A 24,504-nucleotide genomic window follows, 5' to 3' on the forward strand; every position below is an offset into this window, starting at 1 on the left:
TACTAAAATATTATTAATTTAAAAAAATTCAAATTATTTATGGGGCACCTATAATCCCAGCTACTTGAGAAGCTGAGGCAGGAGGATCACAAATTTAAGGCCAGCCTGGGCAAATTAGCAAGACCCTGTCTCAAAATAAAAGCTGGACATGGTGATGCATATCTGTATTCCTAATTATTTGGAAGGTTGAAAAGGAGGGTCTTAAGTTAAAGGTTGGCCTCAGCTATTTAGCAAAATCTGTCTTAAATTAAAAGGGCTGGGATATAGCTCAGTGGAAAGTGCTTCTGGATTCAATCTTCAGTATCACACACAAAAAAAAAAAAAAAGAAAAAGAAAAGAAAGAATAAAAAAGGGCTGGAGATGTACTGGTAATGTGTTGGCCCTGCTTGTGTGAAATCCTGTGTTTGATCTCTAGTACTAGGAAAAAAAAAAAATTAAAAAAAAAAAAAAAAAAAGGCATATTGATGTACCTGTTCTCCCAGCATTCAGGAGGCTGAGATGGGGAGATTGCTTGAGCCCTAGAGTTTAAGACTAGCCTAGGCAACAAGACTTCAATTAAAAAAAAAAAAAAAAAATTATATGTAGAACTACATTTTTCTTAGGAGAAGCACTATGAAGTTATAATGTAAATATATCTTTTAATATAAAAAGTCTTAGCATTTCCTTTATCAACAATTTCACACTTACCCATGATAAAATGTCAAATGTACCTGTAATCCCAAGAATGATTCTTTTGAGGAAAAAGAGTCAGATCAAATACATCATTAAGGAAAAACATGCAGGCTAAATAGACTGTGAATGCCATTAGAACAAAAACCATTGCTTTTCATATTTTTTAATTCCCCAGTTACTGATAAGATTCTTAGAATAGAGTGTCTCAGTTCATGAATAACAAATTGATTTATTAGTTGAATTATCAACTATGGAGCTGCCTGACAACAGTAAAAATAAATGGATAATTCAACAGAAACTGGATTCTAGATATTAATTTTAATTACTTTGAAACAACAAAATTTAATAACAAATGTTTAACAAGCACCCATTATAACTGCAAAACTATGAAATTAGCATTATTTGTATCTGATCCAGCTATACAAAAAACTCACTAATTTTTCTTTTGACAAAAGGTAGTAGAAATCCCAAACAACAGGGGAGAAGCGACTTTGCTAAACTAGCACCATAATTCCAGTCAGCTGGAAGGAAGGGTGGGGGAAGAGGCAAGGCTGTTGGACACATAAAAGGTAGTTCTTAACTTATGGCCCCACTTTTGCTCTGAGGCAATACTGGATCTATCAAAGAAGAAAATTGCTGTGGCTGGAGATGAAAAGATGAAAACAAAAGCTTTGGGATCAGATGGTACAGGAGGCCCCTCAGGGGCGGCAGAATCAGAGTATCCAGAACGTAGGGCTGGAGTGGGCATCAGGAACTAGGGGGTTTCTTCTTGGCTTCCAAATCCTTTTTAATCTCTTCAAGTTTTTTAGCCAAGTTTGGTATCTTTAAAAAGAAAAATGGTTATTGTAAGGATTATTGTATCTACCTAATCAATATTCTTTTACTTCTCTTTCTCCAAAGATGGTTTTACAAGTTTTTATTTTCCTATGAAGGAGATCTGCTCAACAGCAGTATTTCTTAGCCTCATAACTACATACAAAAAATAGCAGAGGTTGTAAGTTAATGTTCTCTCTCTGAAAGCCAGACCTTGATTCTCCTTTGGAACACACACTTAGTCCCCTCAATCTGATGCCAAGTAAAAGTTGTATATGTAAATAATAAATGTGATAGAAAGCAGTAAAGCCCCTGTCTAGAAAGCCAGATGACTCAAATGAAGGTTGACAAAGGGAAAAACTTTACTACAAAACAAATCAAAAGTTAATATCTTTCTTTTGCTTGTCTTTTTAAAATGCCTCTGGCTTTCAACTTACCCATCTATAAAGCAAGGCTAATATGACTTCCCACTTCACCAAACTCTGTCCTTAAACATGTTACACTGCCCTGTTCCATCTCCAAAATTTTCAGTCATCTCTATTACTGGGTTAGGACTGAAAAGATTATCCAATCAATCTTTAAATTCTCACCTATCACATGATTTTCCATAGAACAAATTAATAATACTTGGGCTAGGGAGCTCTACTTAGGATCATCCCGAGACCACCTAAACTGATGGGATTTGCCCTCTTGTGGCATAGTGGAGGACAGATGTTTCTGTAAATTTAAAAAAAAAATTTTTTTTTTTTTTTTTTCCAAACAGTAGAAAAGCTTTCTATAAAATTCAGGACTTTCTCCTCAGACTTAAGATTTCATTTACCCAAAAGTGCACACTTTACCTCAACAAAGAAAAACACTATGAAACATGAAGACAGCCACTTACGTTATAGTTCTGAGCCAGATACATTCCAACCACGTTGCCAAAAGTAAATCCAAGCTGAAAAAACAGAACAGGAAGAGTTACACTGCATACCGAATCCTGTGCCAACTGAGACCAAACCACAATACACAGACAAGATCCTCCTCAGGAACTCAGGACAGGTAAAGAAGCTTGATGTCTAGCTTAGGATTGTTTAGCATGAGATGCACATTTTTCTTCTATAAAATAAACACAGATGTAACTTCCCTCAAAATGTTAAAGAGCATATGAAAGAAAGAATGGTAGCAATGAATAAATCTACTCTAAATTCTCTTTGTCCCCTCACAAATCCCATAAATACCAGAATATAAACTCTAGAAGCCCAAGCAGATTTTGTTGTTGAATGCTGCAATTTTTCAGTTGTGGATACTGCTATTCCTCTCTACATCAAATAAAAATTATTCAGTTGAATCACAGGATCTTAGAGAATGAAGGGACTCTCACTTTTCAATCTCTTCATATTTCAAAAGAGGAAGTTAAGGTCCAGAGAGTAAAGTAACTTATCCAGCGTCATTCATAAGGAGCTCAGGACATTAGCACTCAAAACTACAAAAGCGGGCTGAGGATGTGGCTCAAGCGGTAATGTGTTCGCCTTGCATGTGCGGGGCGCTGGGTTCGATCCTCACACCTCATAAAAATAAAATAAAGATGTTGTGTCCACCAAAAACCAAAAAATAAATATTAAAAAAATTTTCTCTCTCTCTTGGGCTGGGGATGTGGCTCAAGCGGTAGCATGCTCACCTGGCGTGCGCTGGGTGCTGGGTTCGATCCTCAACACCACATAAAAATATTGTGTCCACCTAAAACTAACTAAATAAATATTTTTTTAAAAATTCTCTTTCTCAAAAAAGAAAAATACATAAACACTCAAAAGGTACACTATGTAATGACTAGGAAACTTTGACACACCACTGAGCTTATCAGCACCCTGCCATGGTGAAGATTGATGGGCAGAACACTTAGGCTAAGTGGGCAACAGGGGTCCAACTCAGTGCCGAGAAAAACAGTCACAATTTTTGGAGAACTATAAACGTTTATCCCCTTGGGTAACTATCTTCCTTAACAAAAGCTGTTTCATGAAAATCTAGAGTATTCCCTATATGCCAAAAGGGTCAAAGTTCATTAACTTCAAAAAAATTTTTTTGTGGTGTTGGGGAATGAATCCAGGGCCTTGTGCATGCAAGGCAAGCACTCTATCAACTGAGCCCCTTAGCTTCAAATTTTAATAATTGTTTTTTTCTCCTAGTAATTAAGAACCTCTATCTAAAGCTTAATTTCTAATTTCATAAATTCAAACTGGCATCCATTTTTTCATCATTTTGTTTAATCAATGTTGCTTTTGTCCAATCACAATAGAGAGGATAAAACAGAAAACCAAAGTGTGGCACTTAATGTATTATCAGTCATATGTGGTATGGTCTAACCTTATCTTCAGACTGGAAGTGCATACAGAGAAACAGAATACACCTGGGTCTTTACTATGCATAAGCATTCCCTGAGAGATGAGATCACAGAAAGAAGTGAAATGCTTCCTTTCCAAGCTCTTCAGTAAATATGTTACTATCATACCCTCTCTGCAAGGATTTTGAGATTTTAGAAATTTGAAAAAATATCTGCTTCTCAAAAACACACCAGAAACATAAACAGTAGAACACTAGAGGCCCAGGGAAGGAGGAGTGAGATGAGGGAAATGGTATAGGGGATGAATGGGTAGAAAGAAGATGCTGGAGCTAACAGCCCAGGAAGAGAAGTGGAGACCAGCTCAGAGTAGTGAACAATAGAGGAATGGCATTTTCCAGCTCTGCAATTAGAAAAGTATACTTGGAATCAGTGAAACTCCACAATCCACCAATCACAATTCTAAAACTTAAAATCCTATCTAAACTAATTTTCATTACATCTTATTTGACAGCAAAATCACATCTGACTTAAACAGATATATGACTATTTATAGTCTTTATCACATTTTAGTGTGAATAATTTTTTTGCTATAGAAATAGAAATCTTTATAAGATCCGCCCTTAACCCCACTGAAAAATATGTTTAACAACAAAATTTTTTAGTGAATTTGCTTACAAACTGCTATCCCAGACCCTTCTAAGTTGTTGAAGTATCAAGTTATATGTAGCTTATTATTCTTCTATAATCAAAAAGTAACCTAATTTCCCAAATATATCTGGCCCCCCAAATTTTAAGAGATTACAGATTCCTATATACTAAAATTAATTTCATAGTCAACCCTGCAAAAGGTTTACTTTGTCTCTAAGAAAATTTATATGCTACACAGGAAGAAATACTACATAATGGCAGTTATATAACAACAGCAGGCAGCACCCAGCACAGGATCTTGAATGGTACAGATGCTCCAACAACTAGAACAAGGTCTGCATTAAGAGGGAAAATGAATGATATAGTTAAGAAACCTCCTGAAAGGAAAGGATGTATTATAAGTTGTGTCTTTAATAAGGCTCTAAATATGCTGAGGAAGTGTTAAAATTTAAATTGGCCAAAGAACTGGAAGGGGAACTGACAGTGGAGAAGCAAGACACAAGATGGGAATAAGGATATGACTAGAATAAAAGAAAAAGGCCTAGTTGGGTGCAGTGGCGCACGCCTGTAATCCCAGGGCCTGAGGAGGCTGAGGCAAGAGGATCAGGTTCAAAGCCAGCCTCAGCAACAGCAAGGCAGTAAGCAACTCAGTGAGACCCTGTCTCTAAATAAAATACAAAATAGGGCTGGGGATGTGGCCAGTGGTTTAGTGCCCTTGAATTCAATCCCTGGCACCCCCTGCTCCCCGAAAAAGAAAAAGGCCTGATTAGAAAAGAGGAATTGAGTAAGGAATGGAGAACAATATGCATGTAGAGCTCAGCAGGGCTAGTTGACAGACCTTAAAAAACAAGCAAAGGAGTTTCATTCCCATAATATGGTAGCCAGTGACTATCCTCCACCAGCAGAAATGGGATGAAAACCCAGCTTTGGAAGCATTCACCTCAAAAAAGCTAAGTACAGATTAATGTGGTAACATGAGAAAACTAGCAAACATGAATGAAGAATCCAGAAACAAACATTTACATTCATGGTCAAGTAATTTGCAACAGGGTATTAAGGCAATCAATGAGGAAATAATAGTCTTTTCAAGAAATGGTGCTGAGACAACAGAATAAAAGTGGATCCCTACTTCACATCATACATAAAAATTAACTCAAAGACCTAATAATATAAGAGCTAAAACTATAACGGGAAAAAAAAATGAAGTAAACTTTCACGATTTGGGGCTAGGCAATGGTTTTCTTAGTTATGATACCAAAAGCATAGAATGACAAAAGAAAAAATAGACACATTAGGCTTCATCAAAATTAAAAATATTTATGTTTCAAAGATTATCATTAAGAAAGAAAAAAGACAGGCTGGGGTATAGTTCAATGGTAAAGGGCTTGCCCAGCATGCTTAAGGTCCTAGGTTTGATCCCCAGCATTGCAAAATACATAAACAAATAATAAAATAGATAAATGATTGGCTTTGAACATCAGAAAGAAAGAAAGGAAGGAGAGAGAAAACCCACAGAATAAGATAAAATATTTGCAAATCATATATCTGGGATACTTGTATTAAGACAGCAGAATAAAATAGATATTATTATTGCTGTATGTATATACGTGACTGCATGACCAATGTGATTCGGCAACCTGTACAGTCAGAAAAATGAGAAATTATACCCCATCTGATATGTCAAGATCATTGTACTGTCATAAGTAACTAATTAAAACAAATGAAAAATAAATAAATTTAAAAAAAAGGATAAAGAACTCTTACAATAAAATGGTAAAAATGACAAATAACTCAATTTAAAAATAGGCGACAGTTTTGAAAGGACTTCTCCAAAGAAAATACAAAAGGACAATAAGAACATAAAAGGATGCTCAACATAAATTACCACTGAGGGAATGCAAATCAAAACTATTGTGAGACACCAAGTCACACTCACTAGAATGGCTGTAGTCAAAAAAAAAAAAAAAGAACAAATGTTGCTGAGAATGTGGAGAAATTGGAACTTTTGAAAAGTGCTGTTGGGGGCTGGGGATGTGGCTCAAGCGGTAGCGTGCTCGCCTGGCATGCGTGCGGCCCAGGTTCGATCCTCAGCACCACATACAAACAAAGATGTTGTGTCCACCGAAAACTAAAAAAAAAACCAAATATTTAAAATAAAAATAAAAATTAAAAATAAAAAAATAAATAAAAAGTGCTGTTGGGGATGTAAAATGATACAGTGACACTGGAAAACAGGCTAACAGTTCCTCAAAAAGCTCAGCAGACAGTTAACATATATACCGCAATTCCATTTAAGAGCATATATCTTGAGGTTAGGGCTGTGGCTCAGTGGTGGAGTACCTCACACTAGGTTTAATTCTCAGCACCATATAAGAATAAAAATAAATAAAATAAGAATAAATAAAATAAAGGTGGTGTGTCCATCTACAACTAAAATAAATAAATAAATAAGAGTGTATACCTAAGAGTCTTAAGTGAAACATACACACACAAAAACACTTGTGTATTCCTAGCAAGATTATTAATAGCCAAAAGGTAGAAAAAACTTAAAATGTACACAAACAAGTGAAGTGACTAAAAAATGTGGTATATCCATAGGATGTAATATTATTTAGCCATGAAAAGGAATGGAGCACTGATTCATGCCATGATATAGATGAATCATGAAAACACTGTGAAAGGCAATCCCAAAAAAACCCCCACATATTGTATGATTCCATTTAAAGGACATACCCAGAATAGACAATTTCACAGAGACAGAAAATAAATTGGTGTTTGCCCAGGGTTGGGGAGAGAGGGAAATGAGAAATGAATATTAGTATGTACAGGGTTTCTTTCTGAGGTTATGAGACATTAGGTATAAAATGAGATAGTGCTGATGTGTGTAGTCTGTGAACATATTAAAAAACACTGAATTTGCCAGGCATGGAGACAGTGGCACGCTCCTGTAATCCCAAGTGACTGGGGAGGCTGAAGCGGGAGGAACCCAAGTTTCTAGGCCAGCCTTAGCAACTTAGGGAGACTCTGTCTCAAAAAAACAGAATGGGGATTGGAGAATGTGGCTCAGTAGTAAAGCTCCCTGGATTCAATCCCTGATACAAAAATAAGCAAACAAAGCACTATGCATCTTAAATGGATGAATTGGATCTCAAAGCTGAAAAAGTTATTAAAATTTGGTAAAATAACGTCAGTCACTGGGATGAACCTAAAGAAATCAAAGACAATTTTGAGGCTTCCAGAATGGACAAATGTTTAAAAAGAATGGAAATGTCAGAAATGAAAAAGGGAGATAAACTGAATGAAAAAGTCAGATAATTGGCTCCGTATGAACACTCCATGAAAAATGTTTTCAGCCATTGTTGTTGTTGTTGTTTGGACATACAGGAGCAGATCAGTCACAATACTTGACCTATTAACGTAAAAAAAAAGCACAAACTCTTAAAAGAACAAAGCCAAATCCAAAGTAAACTGACTCTTGCTCAATTCCTTCCCCAATCAAAAAGATGTTAGCAAATAAAGCTACAATATGTTTTTGGAGTAGGCTCCTGGCAATAACTTACAGTGGTTGACAATAGCCCAAAGTATCTGACAAGTCTGAACTATGACTCATCAATTACATTTTCAAAAGTGACACACCATTTAAGAAATCTAAAAATAATCTCATTTTACTTAGCAAATATAGCTACAATTAGCATTCAAAAGGGTACCAAAAATGATTCATGGCCCAAGGTAAGAAAGTCTACACTAAGAAGAAAAACAAAACAAAATTAAACATTACTAATAAAGTTGGTAATTTCATTTCTCAATTTCAGACTCAGCTAAAGAAGCAGTCAAAAGACTTCTACATTCTATGGAGGCACAAAAACAAGTCACCATATTTTTGTGCCTTAATTTTTAAACCTGATGTGGAGAACATTTTCAAATGAGTTTAACAATACTTCAAGTAATAATAAAACTCATTCTGTACATTAAAATGAAAATCTAAGGACATAATCTATATCCCTTCGATTATTGCCACAGAGAAGCACATTTTTAAGAGTAAGCTACATTTTATATTCAATAATTTTGCTTAGAGAATAAAAAAAAGAATAAGGGGATAAAAACTGTTAAATCTTTAATTGTACCAGTAAATTAAATAGAGACATTCATGAAAAACCAGTTAACACTCTAGAAAAAGGTGTACCATGTAGAACTGGTTTGACTGTTCTCAAAGAAGCTGAGGCAAATATTCAATTGTATTATGACTGAGAGTAGTAATGAGGCAAAGGACAAAGACCTACAATTAAATACAGCTGTCCCAATCCACAGGGGTCTGGTTCCTGGACCCCCTCAACTACCAAATATGCAAACGCTCAAGACCCTCTATAAAATGGTATGGTAACCTAAACACATTCTCCTGTATACTTTAAATCATCTCCAGATTACTTAGAAGTCCTAACACAATATAAAAGGCTATATTTTTAGATAGTCATTTTGCTGTTATTATTTAGGAATAATGTTAAGGAAAAAATTTACATGTTCAATATAAATGCAATTTTTTTTTCAAATATTTCTGATCCACAGTTGAATCTGCAGAAGCAGCCGACTAATCTGGAGAGTCAATTTTAAACAAAATCAATCACGAAGTATTGACCAAGTGCCTTGTACATACCCTTCCTAGGGCCTTTAGTAGCTGAGATTAACCGTCAGCATATTAGCTAAAATGTAGAGCCTAAAATAACCCTTCCAATTCAAAATATAATAAATTCTAGGGCTGGGGATGTGGCTCAAGCGGTAGCGCGCTTGCCTGGCATGCGTGCGGCCCGGGTTCGATCCTCAGCACCACATACAAACAAAGATGTTGTGTCCACCGAGAACTAAAATAAATAAATAAATTCTCTCTCTCTCTCTCTCTCTCTCTCTCTCTCTCTCTCTCCCCTCCTCTCTCTTAAAAAAAAAAATAAATAAATAAATAAATAAATAAATAAATTCTATATCAGCTAGCTAGTCTGAGAGTGGAATGAAAACTACCCACTCTGCAAAAGTAGTAGGGGGAATAGAGAGAACTTTTCCTAAATAAGCAACGAGACTAAATGGCTCAAAAAATTTTTTTATTGACAGCTTATTACATGCAAGGTAACATTCTATTCTTTTTTTTTTTCATGAGTTAACTCACATCTTTAATTGCACCAGTAAATTAAATAGAGACATTCATGAAAAACCAGTATCACTCTGGAAAAGGGTGTACCAGGTAGAACTGATATAACCTTACAAAGCAGATATTAGCATTGTCCAGTTTCATGTTGGGAACACTGAGGCAGAGAGCAATTAAAGAACTTGTCCAAGATTATATAGCAGGAAAGTAATATGAAGCATGAAGAAGCCAGGTGCCATGGTACACACCTGGAATTCCAGCTGCTAGGGAGGCCAAGGCAGGAGGATCACAAGTTCAAAACTAGTCTCAGCAACTCAGTGAGTCCCTAAGCAACTTAGTGAGACACTGTCTCAAAATTAAAAATAAAAAGAACTGGGGATGTGGCTCAGTGTCTAAGTGCCCCTGGGTTCAATACCCAGTACCAAACAACACCACCACCCCCAAGAATGAAGAAAAGAAATAAATCAAAGACTATGTCAACATTTCAAATATGGGAGATATTTGAGAGCAGGAGAATAGAAAAAGAAATTAGGTGGGATAGGAATTGGAAGGAAGAGATAATGGGTCTGGACATGTGGAGTCTGAGATAGAGGCAGAAGTGAAAAGGTCAGCTGATTTGGTAGAGTCTAAGAGGCAGACATGAGAAGGTCAGCTGATTTGATATCAGGGAACTGGATGGACTCAAGGTAGTTTTGGAAGCTGCCTGCAAACAGGTGAGATGTGATGGCATGAAAAGGAACCCATTCCCTATAAGTGAGTCTGTAGAGGATAGAGGAGGGTCAAGGACTAAGCCTTGAACAACACATAGTAACCAAGAGCAGGGAAAAGCAGCCAGTAAAAACAGGAGAAATAAGAGCAGTTTCCCAAACTGGTGCAAGCAGATATGATACCTAAGCCCTGGGAAGAGCCAGAGCCCAGAGATGGTCACCTTCACTCTGTGGGTTTTTCCATGAAAAAAATAATTTTTGCATGTTATAACATGAAAGAATATTGGAAAGTACCAAGATACGGGATCCAAAAGCCAACGAAGATCAAAGATGAGGTGATCTGAGTTGAAAGTGCTGCTGCCCAAAAGCAGAAAAACAAATGACAACAGTAACAGTACCACAGTGGCACGCACAGAGCCACAGCAGTGACACCAATTAGGCTTTCCCTTAGAACAGCTTCCTTAAAATAATTTAGCTAAACTAGGAACAACTTGTAGAAATAGGGATTATGGACAAATACTTTAAGGAGAAAGGAATATATAAGCAACACAAGTGCACTGGAACTTCACTAAGTATTTACTATATTAACTTATTTTTAATCCTCATAACAAAACTATGATGAGGAAACAAGCATAGAAAAATTTAAATAACCCACCCAAACTCCCACAGCTTGAGAATGATAAGAGGCAGAATTCAAACCCAAGCAGTCTGATTCTGGAGTCCAAACTCTTAAACACTAGGACATGACAGCCATGTTTTACAGTTGAAATGACTGAAAACAAAGAAAAAGACTTGCCCAAGTTAACAAAGTTAGTAAATCATGTAAAAGAGGAGGACTCAGTGTGAAAAGCAATGCTATCCACTGTTTTCAACAAAAGCAACAGGTAGGAGAGAGGCCAGGAGGCAACAGAGTCTAGTTACTTAAGAGCTAGGAATTCAATCAATGGCTTCAGCATCTCTCCTTCAATGCTGAGAATTTTGAATTCTCAAATCAGAATCCATGTTTATACACAGCAGAAATAAACTCAATTCTGCTGCAAAAGCACTTAAAAAGTTAACTGTAACTGGCCAATGACCTCTCAGTTTATCAATGAGCAACTGATGTAGTGGGACAATCAATTATGTCATCATAGACTTAGAGGCTGATACTGCTTTTAACTAAGTGCTTCCTACAAGCAGCTGTTAATTACTCCTAACTCCTAAGCTAACACTTAAGACACTATAGAAACTCCCACAGGCAAAGGAGCAGCCCTGTTTAGCAGTTTAGATCTAGGATTCTCTCTTGGTTAACTGGACTTAATAACCAATTGCTATCTTTCCAAAGTACATTTGAGAAATCAACTCATTCCCAGAGCAGCAGGGTTTCCACTGATCATCTAAAAGATACAGAATATCTGCCTCATTAGAAGTAGAGGTTGAGTTGGGCATAATGGCAACCACACCTGTAATTCCAGCTACACGGGATGCTGAAGCAGAGAGATGGCAAATTCCAGCTCAGCCAGGAGATTTAGCAAGACCTTGTCTTAAAAAAAAAAAAAAAGGGCTGGGGATGTAGCTCAGTAGTAGGTCACCCTTGAGTTTAATCACCAGTACCAAAATTATGATGTTAATGATGATAAAATAAGAGTGAGGACTGGGGATATAGCTCAGTTGGTAGAGGGCTTGCCTCGCATGCACAAGGCCCTTGGTTCAATCCCCAGCACTACATAACAAGAACAAGAACAACAACAACAATAATAAAATAAAAGGTTGAAAGCATCAAGTTTGGACGCACAACAGTTTGGCCAAAAACTTTCACTTGGAACTTTGGCAAGTCCTCCTGGAACTGACCTTCACCGGCCTTTGCCAGAAAATGCATTTTTAACTCAAATAGCAGCCATGAGAAATAATCTGCTTACTCATGGTTATACTCATACCCCCACCCCGCCTAAAATAAAAACGGATTCTGGGAAAAATTACTTGTACAACAATGTCTGACTCACTTCTCAAAGTCAAAAACTTATAAAAAGGTCGGGTGAGGCTGCCGAAGGCTCTCACTGACCTCGTGAGGTGGCGGCCAACCATCAGGCTCTAAGTCAGGATGGGGCCTGGGTCTTTGTCGGGGGACAGGACCACATAAATGGGGACGACTACAAAAAGTCACTAAGGACGTCTAATGACAAAGCTTGTAAGGGAGGATTACACAATGAGCGCCCTGAACTCCCCTCCAAGTTTTAAGACCTGGGATGCCTGCAGATGAACGCTGGCAAAGGAACTGGGGAGAGGCAGGAAAAAAACCCCACAGGCCTCCCCGAGAGGCGACCACAGGCACGGGGCTGCGGGGACGGTCCCGCGCCCAAAGCCCAAGGGCCACCGCTGGTGCGGCCGGATCCCGAGGAGACCCTGAGCTGCGGGTCCCGCTCCTCGGCAGCTCCACTCACCAGGAACTGGAGCATGCTGTCGGCAGAGAACACAAGGACGGACAGAAGGGCGGCTACAGCTCCACGGGCCGGTCCGAGCCTGCCTGCCCCCGCGCGAAGGCGGAACCCACCGTCTGCTTCCGGGCCACGCCACGCCCCCGGAAGCGTCTCGAGGCGCCCCCTAGCGGAGCATCCCAGGCTCGCCGCCAGAACAGGACCACTTTGAACTTCCGCTTCTGTAAACTTGCCCAGATGCCCAGTTATCTGTGTTCATCCAAGCACACCAAAGATTCTGATCACAGCCAGGTTTAGGGCACCGTGGCTCACAAGACGGGATGAAGAAGCGCGTCCCATCCCTGGATGCGCAGCTCAATGGCCTGGGAGCCCTTCCCAACATTTACCCAAACCCCACATGGATTCTGAGGTACTAGGGAGGAATTTTCAAAAGCTCCACTAGTGCAACCTTCCTGAGGACTCCTGATGGAGGTTAGGTGCTTAAGTAGTTAAGATGGAGACATATGGGTGCTAGCACAGCAATGAGTCCAAGCCCTGATTTCTTTGCAATATCTGGCAGCCAAGGGCAACTAACACTTCTAAAGTTCAGTTTCCGCCTGTATAAATGCAATTCACATCAGCTACCTGGTAGAACTGAGATCAAGAAAGGGGATCAATATAGACAAAAATACCCCTTAAAACACACACACACACACTGTGAACCCACCCTTCTCTGTCTGCTCTCAGTACTCCAAATCAACCTAATCTACTATATTAAGTAGAACTGATTATAAATAATAAAAACCTCAAAGTCATATAAGCTTGAACAAAACAGGAATGCATTATTCAGATCTGATGGACAACAATGCAGTATTAGGAATTTAAATATTTTCTCTACATTTCTGTTTTTTCTCCATACATGTGACTCATTGCTTCTTTCTGACAAACTAACAGAAGAAAAATCTTTATGATCTCAGATTGGAGGAAAAAATAATTTAAAATGAAAACAGTAATGTACACCATAAAATCAGTCAATAGACTGAAAGCAAATATCTGCAAAAAAACCTGAAAAAATTAAAGCCATTCTCGATGTATAATCACTCCCTTCACAGAAAATGGGGTGGGGGAAGCATATTAGGGAAAAAATGGCGAATAATACACAAATATGCAAATCAATTGAGATACTTAACTGTTTTACACTCATCAGATTCGTTAAAATTAAATGTACAACTGGAAGTATTATCCATGGTGTAGTCACACAGATAGGGGTACAATGAGGCAACCACCAAGAAAAAAAATTATGTCTGATGAAAGGAAAGCTCTTAACCTTTAATGCAGGATTTTCACTTCTAATTATATACTCTGTATAAGCCTTCTTTTTAAAAAATATATATTTTTTAGTTATAGGTGGACACAGTATCTTCCTATCTCTATATAAGCCTTCTTAAGAGTCTGTCTCATCCAGAGAGACACATATGATGATAGTCATTGTAGTTTGCAAAATTTTAGAAACCTAAATGTCTGCAAATCCACTGTTAGTACAAGGCATAAAGTAGTGTACTTGTACAATAGGATACTGTAACTATTCAATAATCATAATAAACAAACATGAGAAATTATCAAAAACAATGTTGAATGAAAAAAAATTGCAAATTACTCCACACGGTATTGACACACATAAAAACATTACCAACTAGCAAAACAATACTATTTAATGCCTATGAATATACCCATATGGAGTGGAAGTATAAAACATATGGGTAGGATTAACGATGAGTTTTTTTTTTGAGAGATAGAGATAATTTTTTAATATTTATTCTTTAGTTTTTCGGTGGACACAACATCGTTATTTGTATGTGGTGTTGAGGATCGAACCCAGCGCTGCGTGCATGCCAAGTGAGCGCACTACCACTTGAGCCACATCCCCAGCCCCAACAATGAGTTCTTGAGAGGGAAGTAGGACAGTGGGATCAGGGATTTCACAGGGGCTTCAATGATATCTACCATATTTCTTTTCACAAAAAACAAAGACCTGAGGAAAAAACTGAGTAATAAATTGGTGTATGACATAAGCCTAAGTATCTTGATGCTTATTATATTGATTATATTATTTATATGATTGAACCTAATTTTTAAATAAAATACTCGAATTAAAACAATTGTTAAGTTTTCAAAGTTATCACCCACAGATTACTTATTACAACGGGAAAGAAATAACCTGTATAATGGAGATGTGTGTTAAACACCATCTTGACCAAGAGATCAGACTTAATATCATGAGTCTGTTATGAATCTCCTGATATCCTTTTTTTTGCTAAGGCTGGCTTTGAACTCACGATCTTCCTGCCTCAGCCTCCTGAGCCACTGGGATTACAGGCATGCACAGGGCTCTGATATGATGTATTTAAGGCACAGTTATAAGATCACCTATACAGTTGGATTCTTACTGAAAATGTTTAACCTGAATCTAATCAAAAGAAGGGTGGAAGTGTGGAAGCTTTTTCAAAATTGCTGAAGTACTTTACCACCTTCCCCACCAAAAGGGTAAGGAACTGTTTAAGAATAAAATGACTGATTACAATGTATAATTCTTGATCAGATCCTAGGTCCAATAAAAGTTCTAAAATACATTTTTTGATCAACTGAGAAAATTTTGATATGGACAGACTATTAGAAAATATTTTTATCAAATGTCTTAAATGTGATAATTGTAGTTCAGAAGAAAATATTGTTCTTGTTAAAATATTTAGGGATAGTGTCATGATTACAAGTTAAGGAAAAAAATTAGATACATATGTATTAACACAAACACACATAAACATATGCAAATTATTGACATTTTGAATCTAGGTAAAAAGTATTTGGTTTTATTTTAGTTTTCTTCCAACTATTCTAATTCAAATATTTTTAAGAGTTGGGAAAACAACAGACAAATATTTGGAACAGGCTAGAATGCGTATAGTTCAAAGACATGTTAATTTGCATGTCATCCATTTGTCAAAACCATTGTGATAACGACTAGGAAGAGAGTACACCTATTTTCCAACACCAACAAACTGATGAACTCAGTAAAAATGAATTAAAATCGTACATCAATTTAGTATTTTTGAGGATTAGATGAACCTTTGCTTGGCTGAACGGCCAGGCTGTACCCAACACCATTTGCCCTAGGTAACAAAGCCCAACCAGGTTGCTGCTTGTCAGAAAAAAAGCATTTCTGGTCAGCACAATAAAGCTGCAGTCCTTCCTCCAACTCCCTCACACTTCTCCACTGCCCCAACTTCTGATCTACAATCAGCTACACTTTTGGAAGAAATAAGAAAACAAGATAGTGGTGTTTAGTAAACCCACAATTTCAATTCCAAATTTAGCAAATATCTCCTATGGAAGGTTTCACAGGTTTATAAAGTGCTTAGTTTCCATGCAGTTTTGCTGGCCATTCAGGATATGAGCCTGTGTTCCAAATAAAAGATTATTACTATATGCAGGCTGGGGTGTAGCTTAGTGGCAGAACATTTGCCTAGCTTGTGTGAGGCCCTAGGTTTACTCCAGTCCAAAAAAAAAAAAAAGTATGTGTTTTTATATGAGCAGTGGAGTAACAGACATGAGGACAGTATTTTGGATCCACTCATTTCATTCATTTACCTCCCACTAAGGTTTCTATTAATTATTGTCCAGCTAAAGACTATTGTTTATAACTAGTGGGCAATAAATCAACTTCAGAATATAACAATAATCAAGCCTTTAAAAAAATACTTAAAAGTCATGGAAATTTTATTAGATGTAAAAAAGAAAACACCACAACACCATAGAACTAAGTAATAATTTTCTGTTTCTACATGAATCAAGACTTCTTCCTCTCTTAGTAGTCTCTCCTATATATTAGGTTAAAATAATTGCTGGTTGGAAAGGAAAAAATGTTCCCTCAGATGACACAGTCACTTGAATATAACTGGGAAATAGTGGTGATTATATAATTTTTTTAAATCCTGGAGATACCCATTATATTAATGAGAAATATTGAAATATGATTGAGAAATGTCACAATTATTTGTAAGGAACAAATGCAAATTAACATACTGTCATTTTATATGCTGAAAAGGAAAAAAGAGCAAAACCTAATTTTAGGAGAGAGATGACTTTTTGAGCATTTCTATAATACGCTTTCAGGTATTGCAGACTATTCAATAACAAAGGATGGCAAGAGCTCATTATCCACCTTACCCCATGGAGTAACCATGAATATCATAAAATTATAATGTAAGTACAATGAGCAAAAAAAGTTAGGGTTTCCAGACTATGCCTTTATTTTAATGTTCAGAATGTCTTTAGGGGTAAACTACTAATGTGGAGATTTATTTGTTAGATTTTCAGTAATGTTGATCATGTCCTAGATAAAACTTCAAGAGTGACCATACATTTGCTTTGTTTTTTTAAAAAAGATTTATTTTTTTTTTTTACAAGTGAGGATGAAATGAGGCATAGAGTTTACAGAAAAAAATGTCCATATATAAAGAAAGAAATAGCAAAATATTTTTTGGTCATAATTTAGAAACAAATTATAAAAAGAAGACAGTGTTTCCCAATTTATCTCTTCCACTGAAGAGCAAAAGAACAGGCTCAGTTCCTTGATATCCTCAGTAGGCCACGGATACGTCTGACAAGAGCCTGTATGAAACTATAACGAGATCGAACTTTTGAATATAATCCTTCAATGTCCAGGAGTTTCTTTTGTAGTGATTCTCCGAAAGCGTTGATGGCATCAGCCTGAAGCTAGAGGTAATACAGATAACACTGTATTATTAAAATTGTTGTCTCAAATATTTCTTTCATTCTATGTCTTTAAATATAAAATATTTCCATTTTGCAATGTAGTCTTACCAGGGTAAAATATGCTTGGATTTTTGTAATGTGGTACCAAATTAAATAGACATTCACAGTTTCTACCTTGGAATTTCTTGGTATGAGCCTAGTGATTTTTTTGCCTTACCTTTCTTGGTTAAATGTGTATATTTTAAGATGTTTAAATAATAACAACCATTCATGCTGATGTACTGACATACACACAAAAACAACTGCAAAAGAGCCATACAAGAAATAACTATAGTTAAAAGTGGTTTCTTCTGAGGAAAGAAAGAAAAAATGTAGGTGGGAAAGAAGGTTTTATTTTCTACTTTATTTTGTAATTTTTAAAAATCCATTCGCATGTTTTTGTTTTTAAAAAATATCAATGGGGTATAGTTAGACCTAGTATATACTTTAGAATTCATATTTATTTAGAATACATATGTAATCTTTCTGATGTTATACTAAAACACTAAAATTAAGAACAAAGTTATATAAATCTATCTGCCTTCACTTTTGCATTAAAATCACAGCACCCAGTGAGACTATCCTATACTTCTTCCCTTAGCTTTGTAACAGATAACTCTAAATGGAACCATACCAGTCAGCAATTCAACATGTTTTTATTAATAAACATCTTCTGGGGCTGGGGATTCAGCTCAGTTGGTAGAGTGAGTGCTTGTCTTGCATGCACAAGGCCTTGGGTTCAATCCCCAGCACCAAAATAAATAAATACATAAACAAGCAAACATCTTCTGGAGGATCTATTCTTTGCCTAATTCTGCACATGGCCTCACTTGGTACTAACTTCTCTACACAAGCCTGGCCAAAAAAAACAAGCTTCTTTCACTTAGGAATGAATGCAGTCAGGCCTAGGATGAGAGTATGCTACCCAGGACATCTCTGCACGCTGCTAAAACTGAACCTCTCTTTACTGATAAAGCTCAACCTTTCAGCTTTAAGAAAGGCAGCAACAAGGAGGAATGAGAAGAGTAGAGGCTTATCAAATCATGGCCAAGGGCATTCAGATGCCCACTGGAAGATCTAATTGCAACACTTTGTCCCTAATATCACTTCCTGATTTATTTTTTTATTTTTTTAAATTAAACTGCCATAACATTGAAAATATCATGGAAACTAGAAGATAGGAGAAACACCTCAAGGCCTATACATTTTTTTTTTTTTTTAAAGAGAGTGTGTGTGTGGGGAGAGAGAGAGAGAGAGAGAATTTTTTTAGTATTTATTTATTTTTTTAGTTCTCGGTGGACACAACATCTTTGTTGGTATGTGGTGCTGAGGATCGAACCTGGGCCGCACGCATGCCAGGCAAGCGCGCTACTGCTTGAGCCACATCCCCAGCCCTCACTTCCTGATTTAATATGAGGTTTTCATTTCAATTGTTTTTCATTTTTTCCAATACTATTGATCAAGAGATTACTAAGAGCATAATCCTACCTGTTATTGATAAGACTACTATAGTAGAATTTTTAATGGTTATTATCCATCTCGCCATTATTTTCTAAAAAATTAAGTGCTGAGAGAGACTGTGTCTAAAAATTCTACAAGGCTAATCAAAAGATAGGATTTCCACATTGCTATGGCCCCCAAAGGTCCATGTGTTAAAGGCTTGGTCCCCACAGTAATGGGAGGTGATAGAATCTTTAGGAGGTGGGGCCTAGTGAGAGGTTCTTGGGTCACCAGAGGGCACACTTGAAGAATGACTATGGCCTTTCGCTTTCTCTCTGACCATGAGATAAACACCTTGCTCTACCTGCCACTCAGCATGCACACTGTAGACCCAAAGCACTGGATTTGCCCAGTTTTGGGCTGGAGCCTCCAAAACTGTGAGCCACAATAAATCCTCTTCCTTTACAAGATATCTCAATTACTTATAGCTATCACACAGTCACAATGCCTACTGATTACTCAGCAGTTAACATATTGCCAGTACCCCACTGGAAACTTCACATACACAAAACCTCATTTAATTCTGACAAGACCTTCCAAGGTTGAATTATCATTCCCAGTGCTTAGATAAAGAAGGAGAGGCTAGGAAGTAAGGTTGCTGCAAGCCACACAGGTATTTATGAGCCAAGCCAGAATTCAAATCAGGTCTGTAATATGCAACCCTGAAAATTATAATCTTTATTGACTTACCAGGCTTTCCCTTTTCCTTTAATAAAGAGGAAAAAAAAATAAGCATATAGACCTTACCTGGTCTATATCATGTTGGTTTACTACAGTCAATCCACTTTTAAAATCCAGATTGGTTTCTGAGGAGAAGGAATCTAGAGATAAAAGACATAGTCAAGATATCTTCGTAAGTACAGATCTACTAGTGCTCTACATGCTAAAAGTGAACAATGCAGGTCAAGAATGAAACTCTTGCAGCTATGGAAGCTATTTCACTGACTCAAGCCAGGGTTCTCAAGATTTTCTTGTTACTTCCCACCTGAGAGTCACTCATAGTGGCTCCCTCTAGCAATCAATAAGAATTCCAGCCTATTACATGACCCATTTCTGTTCTTCTGGAAAACTATCTGTGATCAAAGGACTCTAGAGCTGAGTCAGCCCTTAACATCAAGAAACTAAAGAACAATTGACAAAAAGACCCTAAAATATTGTTACGTAGTGCTCATCGTAATTTCCCATGGACAGAAAGTAATATACAAAAAATAGCTACATCTATGACTAAGTAGATCTCAATTACCCAATTCACTCTTAGACACCTGGAACATAGCAACGAATTTCACTTTATGTATAATTTACCAATAAATATAAATAAACAAAAATAGATGGCAAGGGGTTGATTTGAATCCAGGAGTCTGACACCAGACTAACATAATGAGGCTTTGTTTAAAAAAAAAAAAGTCACTAGTTACAAGGCACTAATGTGCATAATTTTCAAAATAAAGTTTACCTTGCAGTCTTCTGTTTTTAAATAAGGTTCTGGAGGCAAATAAGGAATCTTGAGAATCCGTGGGTGTGCAATGTAACAAATAGTACTCCAGATGGCGCCAAAGAATAAATAAGCAGGTCTCTATGATAACTGAGCTCAGATTAAAGGACAATAATCTCATTATACTATTTTACTAGCCAGTTTCTGAGGAGGGGTAAAGGAGAGACTGTACTCACATAATGATGCATCTATAACCTCAGTCTAGCAGACAGGTAAGGTTCCAGTGAGGTAAGAGAAAGCACCATGGGGTGCTGAAAGGAAGAAGGGGAGGTGGCGGGGTGCTGTATTCCCTGTCTTAAGTCCTTACCTCCTTCCCAGAGAGAAAGTCTACATATATTACTAGCTACCCTAAAAGAAAAAAAAATTTACAATCTGGAAATATATTGGGCATTTACTGGAAGAAAATTAACAATAATTCTGTCCCCTTCCACAGGGTTTTTGTGGCCAAATAATGTGAGAATAAGTACACAGTTCCTCCATTTAAAGGTCACCACTCAAGTCGATGACTTCATAAAGGATACAAGAACAAAGGGAAAGCAGCTTAGCTCGATTGTTGATCAACTTCACCAAACGCCTTCTCGCTAGAACATATTTCTGGGCAGTGGAGATTTTATCAACACCAGCAGGCATCACAGACTGGCACAACTAAGAAAAAGAAATAAATGTAGCATAAAAGTGACATAAATTGTAACAAATTTAACAAAAATCTACTATAAGAAGGTCACTGTGATAAGTGCTGGGAAAAACACTCAGATTTAAAAATCCTTGCAGACAAAAAGTTCATTATCTACAAATAAGAGCCAAAGAAGCAGTCAGATTCATAAATGAATGTTCACCTGCTGCCCTTTGAGAAAATCTGACCTAGAAACAGACTTTCCAACCTGCTAAAGGGCCCAACAACCCTGAATTTCCTGTCACCTTGAAACAAAACAAAAGTTCTTCAAGCAGTAGGTGAAACAATGCCAGGGAGAATTTAACAGCTGTCAGGTATCTTCTGAAGAAAAATAAATATACTCTTCTAGGGCACAGTAAACATAGATCATTAACTAAAATCTCCCTGAGCACCTCGTTGTGGCATACACATTAGCACAGTGGTTCAATTTAATATTCTGACATTGGGTTTGACAGAAGGTGTACTGAAGAGGGGCTGGTGGAATGCACACGCCACTATATCCCTGGATACATCCCGCATCTGCACAATCAAGCAAACACAGATCAAACTCATTTAAAAACAATAAATAAACTACATCTATTCTAAGCATATAGATTTTTTCCTTGTTACTATTCCCTAAACAATACAGTATAACAATAATTTATATGGCATTTATATTGTATTAGGCATTCAGTAACCAAAGAAGACTTAAAGCCTACAGGAGGGTGAGCATTAAGTTATATACAGGGGCTGGGGATATAGCTCAGCTGGTAGAGTGCTTGCCTTGTATGTACAAGGCTCTGGGTTCAATTCCCAGCACCATTAAAAAAAAAAGTTATATACAGATAGATGCTATGCTGTTTTACATAAGGGACTTGAGCTCCTAGGAGTATGGCATCTGCAGGGGGTCCTGGAATTCATAGCCCAAGGGACAACTCTTTTAGCATTGCCAACAAACTACACAACAGAGAGGAAGGACTATCAGATATAAATTACACAGTTTCAGGAATAGCCTAAAGCTAGTAAGTCTGCCTCACCCATTGTCTTTGGGCAAGTTATCCTAGTCTTCTGTGCCTGAGTTTCCTCACAAATGGTAGTAGTACCAAGACCTGCCTTATGTATTCATCTAGAACATGTAGCTCACAACTGACTCAATAAATGTTCCCTGTGATTATCAGAAGAGTGGCAAAAGGGAGTAGGCTTTGACCAATCACACGAATGACACAGAATTTTGTCACTGAAGTCTGGTGTAAACCAGGACTGGCAAAATAGCTCAATATCCAGGCTGTCAAGGAGTACCAAGATACTTCAGCAGGACCTAAGAATTGGTCAAGAGGTGTCCTAGAGCTCGGCTGTGCCAAATAGAAAATAAAGCAAACGAATTAGGGTGCAAACCCAGTAACGTAGTATCTTCAGGTACAGAAAGGAAAAGAGAATGATTCTGGGTCACTGAGAAAGCGGTGAAGTCTGATGTGCTATCCCATTTGTTTGAAAAATTCACTAAAAGGATACTGAGGATGCTGAAAACAGAGACATTTACCGAAGTTTTGTGATAGTCAAGCCAAAGTGACTCCATTTTATTTAGTAACTCCATTTTGTAAAACAACCATGCCAAGTAGAAGGGTCATGACCAGGGCAAGATGTTCTTTTCCTTTTGCTATAGAAACCTTTAAGAACATGGGACTTCCTAATGGGGCATTGTTTCTGTAACTAGGGTAACAGGGCTCTGTTTCTGTAACTGGGGTGGCTGGGCTAATTGCAATTGGCTAAGCGTCCCGCTGCGTGACTGCACTCTCCTGCTTCTGTAACCTGACTTGCTTTCATTGGCGGGACCCCCAAACATCCCTTTTGCGGTTTTCAGGCTTAAAAGGAGTGCCCTGGCAATTTGTTCAGGGCTGATTAGGGGAACAACTTTATGTTATGGTCAGTCACCACCAGTATGCTTCAATGAAGGCTTGATTCAATTATACATGAGTGGTCTGGAAGTCAATTTATGAAACCCCGGGACGCTGCTTTAACTACAACAGTTTTACCGCCAAAATATCTGTAACATAAACACCAGTGTCTGCATAGATTTTAGAGTAGAAATTACCCAAAACTCATTAATTAAAGGCCAGCTTTCTATTTTCTTCAACAGAAGCTACTTGACTAGTGGGTTTTTGTTGTTTGTTTTTAGTTGTAGATGAACACAATTTATTTATTTGTTTGTTTATACCAGGGATTGAGCCACATTCTCAACCTTATTTTGTATTCTATTTAGACACAAGATCTCATTGAGTTGCTTAGCGCCTTGCCGCTGCAGAGGCTGGCTCTGAACTTGGGATCTTCCTGTCTCAGCCTCCCGAGCTGCTGGGATTAAGGTGTACAGCACCCAGTGCCTCACCCAGTGCTTCACGTGTACTAGGCAAACACTCTACCACTGAGCTACAACCCCAGCACTTACTTGACTGTTTTTCAGTCAAGAATGTCCATGCTATGAGCCTGGTACAAAGGTGAGACTCTCCTTCTAGTCTCACAAAAGAATCAGGCAATTCCTTCAGTCTAGCTGCATGTATCATCCCCACTCCCAAGTCTGGGATGAGTACTCTAGCCCTGATTAGTGAAAGCAAGTTTCTCAAGTTCCCATCTCAAGATTCATACCTCTTTTATCTCATCTGGAGGAAGCTGCTCTACATTCTGTAGCTTGTTGACACTACGTCGGTGACTGTCGTAGTAGCTGAAGAAATCACTGGCGCTCTGTTTCAGCAGGTAGACAATAATGCCCAAACCAGGTAAGCGCCAATATGGAACTACTGGAGCTTGGGTATCTAGTAGATGACATAAAACTATGTTTCACTTACAAACACTTTGCAAGAATTTTTTTTTTTTGTACCAAGACTAGAACTAAGGGTCACTTAACCGCCGAGTCCCATCCCCAGCTCTTTTTTATATTTTAGAGACAGGGTCACACTAAGTTGCTTAGAGCCTCACTAAGTTGAGGCTGGCTTTGAACCCACGATCTTCCTGCCTCAGCCTCCCGAGCTACTGGGATTACAGGTGTACGCCACTGTGCCCAGCCTATTTTGTATGAATTTCAAATGACCCACATAAAATAATGGATATTCCAGAATTTAAGGACATGTAAGCTACCACTAAAAGTAACCTATGACTACATTTAAACACCAGCTGTCACTGGTGTTGTTCAAAAAACAAGTGGTTAGGAGTGATTATAATCAGGTACAGATGTAAGACTGGAGACCTTGAGAGACAGAGAGAAATGTGGGTGGTGGACATCAGCAGAGTTTTTCCTTTATTGGATGAAGACCACTTTGTAAACTTTATGAAACATACGTATTCTACCTTTACCCCTCAAACCTGCAAT

At 37.6% G+C, this 24,504-nt stretch overlaps 2 protein-coding genes and 1 long non-coding RNA gene across 3 annotated transcripts in view; all 3 read right to left on the reverse strand.

Moving 5' to 3' along the window:
- LOC113189665 (uncharacterized) overlaps positions 1-24,504 on the reverse strand; it is a 173,128-nt gene that overhangs the window by 8,734 nt on the left and 139,890 nt on the right. The gene's annotated exons all lie outside the window — the stretch shown is intronic.
- On the reverse strand, positions 972-13,934 carry Stmp1 (short transmembrane mitochondrial protein 1). Its single transcript, XM_026398560.2, has 4 exons — positions 13,878-13,934; positions 12,715-12,957; positions 2,369-2,422; positions 972-1,494 (listed from the first exon to the last, which is right to left on the reverse strand). The coding sequence occupies exons 1-4, from the start codon at positions 13,932-13,934 to the stop codon at positions 1,420-1,422; spliced, it is 429 nt and encodes a 142-aa protein (XP_026254345.2). The 3' UTR covers positions 972-1,419.
- Positions 17,169-24,504, reverse strand: part of Nup205 (nucleoporin 205) — a 68,765-nt gene continuing 61,429 nt past the window's right edge. The window contains exons 39-43 of the mRNA XM_026398568.2: positions 23,784-23,950; positions 21,013-21,136; positions 20,453-20,581; positions 19,747-19,820; positions 17,169-17,460 (exon numbers count right to left, since the gene is read on the reverse strand). Coding sequence (XP_026254353.2) covers positions 17,308-17,460; positions 19,747-19,820; positions 20,453-20,581; positions 21,013-21,136; positions 23,784-23,950 — 647 coding nt within the window. The 3' untranslated portion in view covers positions 17,169-17,307. The remainder of the gene's footprint in view (positions 17,461-19,746; positions 19,821-20,452; positions 20,582-21,012; positions 21,137-23,783; positions 23,951-24,504) is intronic.

This window comes from Urocitellus parryii, chromosome 3 (genome assembly GCF_045843805.1).
Source record: "Urocitellus parryii isolate mUroPar1 chromosome 3, mUroPar1.hap1, whole genome shotgun sequence".
NCBI lineage: Eukaryota > Metazoa > Chordata > Mammalia > Rodentia > Sciuridae > Urocitellus > Urocitellus parryii.